The sequence below is a fragment of the Neophocaena asiaeorientalis genome, unplaced genomic scaffold, assembly GCF_003031525.2.
Source record: "Neophocaena asiaeorientalis asiaeorientalis breed wild unplaced genomic scaffold, Neophocaena_asiaeorientalis_V1.1 scaffold91, whole genome shotgun sequence".
NCBI lineage: Eukaryota > Metazoa > Chordata > Mammalia > Artiodactyla > Phocoenidae > Neophocaena > Neophocaena asiaeorientalis.
The window spans coordinates 695,626-701,381 of NW_020173198.1; the positions used below are offsets into that span (position 1 = coordinate 695,626).

Consider the following 5,756-nt stretch of genomic DNA (forward strand, 5'->3'; position numbering starts at 1 on the left):
TTTTTTGTGGTACTCTCACTGTTGTGGCCTCTCCCGTTGCTCAGCACAGGCTCCGGACGCGCAGGCTCAGCGGCCATGGCTCACGAGCCCAGCCGCTCCGCGGCATGTGGGATCTTCCCAGACCAGGGCACGAATCCGTGTCCCCTGCATCGGCAGGCAGACTCTCAACCACTGCGCCACCAGGGAAGCCCCTGTCTTTGATTTTTGATAGCCTCATTATAAGGTGTCTTGAGAAGGTCTTTATGCATTGAGATATATGGTGATCTATTAGGTTTGTAAACTTAGATGGCTAAGTGTCTCCCAAAATTTGTGAAGTTCTCAGCTATTCTTTCTTTTTTTTAAGTTAATTTTTCCTGGAGTATAGTTGCTTTATAATGTTGTGTTAGTTTCTTGCTGTAGAGCAAAATGAATCAGTCATACATATATCCCCTCTTTTTTAGATTTCCTTCCCGTTTAGGTCACCACTCAGCTATTCTTTCTATTTATTTATTTGTTTGTTTTTTTGTTTGTTTGTTTATGGCTGTCTTTGGGTCTTCGTTGCTGTGTGCGGGCTTTCTCTAGTTGCGGTGAGCGGGGGCTGCTCTTCATTGCAGTTCTCGAGCTTCTTCTCATCGTTATGGCTTCTCTTGTAGTGCAGCATGGGCTCTAGGTGCGTGGGCTTCAGTAGTTGTGGCTCGCGGGCTCAGTAGTTGTGGCTCACAGGCTCTAGGGTGCAGGCTCAGTAGTTGTGGCACACGGACTTAGTTGCTCTGTGGCATGTGGGATCTTCCTGAACCAAGGCTCAAACCCGTGTCCCCTGCATTGGCAGGCAGGTTCTTAACCACTGCGCCACCAGGGATGTCCCTATTCTTTCTTTAAATAAACTTTCTGCCCTTTTCTTCCTTTCCTCTCAGTATGGAACTCCAACTATTCTAATATTTATATATTTTTGAAGTCCGTTAGATCATATAGGCTTTCTTCATTCATTTTCATTCTTTGCGTCTTTATTTTCCTCTGCTTGAGTTATTTCAAAGTTCCTATTCTCTAGCACACTGATTCTATTTTCCATTTGGTCTCTTCTGCTGTAGATGCTCTCTATTGCATTTTCTATTTCATTCATTGAATTTTTCAGTCCCAGAATTTCTGTTTGGATTTTTTTTTTTTAAGATTTCTATCCCTTTCTTAAGTTTCTAATTTTGCTCATACATTGTTTTTCTGATTTTGTTGAATTGTCTTTATGTGTTTTCTTGTATCTCATTGAGTTTCATTAAAACAATTATTTTGAAATCTTTTTCAGATAGATTGCAAAATTCTGTGCCTGTGATTCAGTTATTAGAGGATTATTATTATCTTTTGCGGGTGACGTGTTTTCTTGATTCTTCACATTCCTTGGAGTTTTGCATTGCTGCTTTTGCATTTGAAGTAGCAGACAGCTCCTCAAATCCTTTACTAGTTGCATTTAGGTGGATGTACTGTTTATTCGTCCTGTTATATCTGGGAGCTTTCTCTGACCTTGTATGGACAGCCCAGCTCCACAGTTCTTGCTCCCTCTTGTGGCAAAATTCTTAAGCCTTTATGCCTTCTCTGATTCTTACAACTCTCCTGGCTGGCTTCTAGGAACCTCTTTTTTTCCTTTCAGAAGGTGGTGCTATAGCTCAAAATTTCCAGAAAGTGGTTTCTCTTGCTCGCAGGTTCTGGTCTGATTTTTCTGAGCACACTCCACTTACCAGATCTCACTCTTGCCATCACATGCAGGAGTGTGCACACAGCCTGCTGCAGAGTGTGGGGAGGTGTGGGTTTACACGGGGCACTGGGAGTATGCATGGGGGAGATCATCAAGTGAGGTTCTCCCAGAGGCTAATGGCTGAGTTTCCTGCTGAAGTCCTGAGCTTGGTCAGCATGTCCCTTTAATGCCCTTTGATATTCTTATCTACCTCTTTCCTGGTGTCCTTTTGTCCCTAGTCATGGAGTTCCGGCTTCAGTATTCTAGGTGCTGCTGGAGAGAAATGGTTTTCTCCAACAATATCCTGCACAGCCAGGCACTGGGTGCTGGGCAGTCACTCACAGCCTCCCATTCTCTTGTGGGAGAGGTTACTGATGACTATTTCAGCCCTGTGCTGTGTTGTTTTGGGGGAGCATTGACACTGGCGAAATTACTCTTACCCTCTCCAGCGCATCCAAATTCTTTTTTATTCTCCACGAAGTGCTGGAATCTGCCATATGGATTGCTGAACTTCTACAGGTCTCTCCCATCTGTGGGTATGTGTCCAAGTCAGCAAACTTCAATTTTTCCACAACTGTATGCAAGAGGGTGTGGCAGGTTCACTGGCTCCTGCTGGTTCCACAGCCTGTATGGACATCTGTCTCCCTATTGCGATACAGTTGGGCAAGATTCCTCCTGGTTCCCTGGCATGTGATGCTGTGTCCCATCTCCCACAGAGGTACTTTTGTTTGTGGGTGGATCCAATTATTAGCTGCTAAAAAGGGGGGCAAAAGGAGAGACGTATTCACTGTCATGATACTGGTGGCACTCTTAAAATTTACATACAGTAAGACTCAATTTTTGTGGTGTATATTTCTGTAGGTTTTAAAAAATGCATAGAGTTTATACCCACCATCTTAGTTGTGACATAGAACAGTCCTGTCACATCCAAAAATTCTCTTGTGCTTTAGTCTCTTTATCCTTGTGCTGATACCATTCTGTATTAATTATTTTACTTCATACATAGTAAGACGTGATATATGAAGAATATATCTCCTTCATTTTTTTTTCAGTATGTCTTGAGCATTCTTGGTTCTTTGCACTTATATATATGTATACATATAAAAAATTTGTTTTCTGATTTGAACTTCATTGAACTGATAGATCATGTTTCCTTTTCTATAAACAAGAGGACTTTTTGTTGCTTTGTAACAGCTTGTAGCTGTTATCTTTGTAAGGACATATTATGCACATTTTATCACTGTGGAAAACTAGTGAGTACACATATTAACTAGATATTAAATGGTAAAAATGCAGACATCAGATGATATTAATCTGTTATGCTAAATGTTTAAATAATCATTTTTTCAGCTACCAGCCGATAGTTGACTACCTAGATGCTCAGTTTGAGACCTATCTTCAAGAAGAATTGAAAATTAAGCGTTCCTTTGTTGACTACCATGATTCCCGTATCCACGTGTGCCTTTACTTCATTTCACCTACAGGACATTCTCTGAAATCCCTTGATCTATTAACCATGAAGAACATTGACAGTAAGGTGCGTTCGGTAAATCTATCAACCTATCAAGATTTGATACTTATTGTGAAATAATACAAATCTTGAAGGCATTTGCACACAGAGAACTTGTTATTTTGTAATATGTATATATATATATCTTTTTTTGTTGTTAATCTTTTTTTAAAAAAATTAATTAATTTATTTATTTTTAGCCGTGTTGCGTCTTCGTTGCTGTGCACGGGCTTTCTTCATTGTGGTGCGCAGGCTCCTCGTTGTGGTGGCTTCTCTTGTTGCAGAGCACAGGCTCTAGGCACACGGGCTTCAGTAGTTGCAGCACGCAGGCTCAGTAGTTGTGTCTCATGGGCTCTAGAGCACAGGCTCCGTAGTTGTGGCACGTGGGCTTAGTTGCTCCACAGCATATGGGATCTTCCCAGACCAGGGCTCGAACCCGTGTCCCCTGCATTGGCAGGCGGATTCTTAACCACTGCGCCACGAGGGAAGTCCTTTTTTGTTAATCTTTAAAGCATTTATGTTTGTTTCCTAGGGATACCATTGCAAAATACCACAGACTTAGTGGTTTAAACAACAGAAATTAATTGTCTCACAATTCTGGATGCTATAAGTTCAAGACCAAGGTGTCGCCGAGTTTCATTTTTTTCTGAAACCTCTTTTTAGGTGGCAGATTGCCACTTTCTCACTGCGTCCTCACATGATCTTTCCTTTGTACACACAGCTGTTGTCTCTGTGTGTCCAAGTTTCCCCTTTATATGAGGACACCAGTGGGATTGGATTAGGGCCTATCTTCATGGCCTTATTTTGACTTAATCACCTCTTTAAAGGTTCTATCTCCAAATACTTTGTGAGATACTGGGGTTTAGGGCTTTAAGATATGTGTGAGGGAGAAGGGGGAGACATATTCAGCCCATAATAGCATTTGATACATTTCAACCTTTCTTCCTTTCCAGAGAAATTTAATTAGAATGTGTATCAGTTAGGAAAATGAGACACAGGTTTTAAAAAATTTAATAAAATTTAAAATTTATCATGCTAAGTGAAGTAAGTCAGACAGAGAAAGGCAAATATCATATATCACTTCTATGCAGAATCTTAAAAAAAATTGATACAAATGAACTTACAAAATAGAAACAAACAGACTTAGAGAACAGAATTTATGGTTGCCAGAGGGGAAGGGTGGGGGTGTGGGATAGATTGGGAGTCTGGGATTGACATGTACACACTGCTATATTTAAAATAGACAACCAACAAGGACCCACTGTATAGCACAGGGAACTCTGCTCAATATTCTGTAATTACCTAAATGGGAAAAGAATTTGGAAAAGAATAGATACATGTATGTGTATAACTGAATCACTTTTCTGTACACCAGAAATGAACACAACATTGTTAATTAACTATGCTCCAATCTAAAATAAAAATTTTTAAAACATAAAAACCTTTTTTTTTTAATTTAGGGGTTTGTGATTAAATCATAATTCAGATCATGGTCATTTACCTGTAGTTTTGAAATAAAATTTACTCTATAGTACTATAAAATAATGGCATTAACGTTTACCCGGTACCACTGATGGTGTGACACATGAAGATTTCATGATCCTGGCTACTGGTTCTGTCAGAGAAAATTCAGAATATATATAATTTTTTTTTCCAACAGAGAGCAAATGTACATATGAAAGAACTTGTTATGTCACGAGATTCTTTTCTGCACTCAGCCCTGGTAAAACATGCTGTCTTCAACTTTATTCAGTTGAAGGGAGGAAGAGTTCTAAAATTGCGTTCCCTTTATCAAAGAAGGCCTGACCTTTGCTATGTATTGTTCAAACTGGAAAGAAACGTTGTACTTAATCTAAGTCACCAAGTAGTTGAAAGAAGTTAGAGTTCTAGTTAAAATTAAGAGCTGTTTCAATTTCTCGATTAGTACTATATTCAATACTCAAGGACACACAGTTTTATTTTTAATTTTATGGGCAGCTGTAATCATCAAGCCATTTCCAGATACAAGAAGTTACTAATTTTTGCAAAGATCATTGCATAAAGGGTTGGGCAAGCTTGTGTCTGTCTGTTGTCTTCTCTTACAGGTTTCTAGCTCTCCTTGCAATAAGTGACTTTTGTTCCTTAAATATGAACACCTGAGGAATTATTGACATGAAGCGTTTTCATTTCTCACGTGGTAATGATTTACTATCACTGGAGGATATCTTTTCCCAGCTTTCTCACTAATACAACCCAAGACATTTATGTTAGTCTTGAATCTACCATAGCAGTTGTCTGCTTTTTACTATGCAAGGTATTATTCAAGATTTTTAAATTAGACAACATTTTGGGGCTTCCCTGGTGGCGCAGTGGTTGGGAGTCCGCCTGCTGATGCAGGGGACACGGGTTCGTGCCCCAGTCCGGGAAGATCCCACATGCCGCGGAGCGGCTGGGCCCGTGAGCCATGGCCGCTGAGCCTGCGCGTCCGGAGCCTGTGCTCAGCAGCGGGAGAGGCCACAACAGTGAGAGGCCCGCGTACCGCAAAAAAAAAAAATAATAAAAATA

The 5,756-nt window shown here is 40.3% G+C and overlaps 1 protein-coding gene across 1 annotated transcript in view; it reads left to right on the forward strand.

Annotated features, from left to right (window-relative positions):
* Positions 1-5,756, forward strand: part of SEPTIN14 (septin 14) — a 41,206-nt gene that overhangs the window by 15,225 nt on the left and 20,225 nt on the right. Inside the window, exon 5 of the mRNA XM_024744443.1 lies at positions 3,053-3,239. Within this exon, the coding sequence (XP_024600211.1) occupies positions 3,053-3,239 (187 nt within the window). The remainder of the gene's footprint in view (positions 1-3,052; positions 3,240-5,756) is intronic.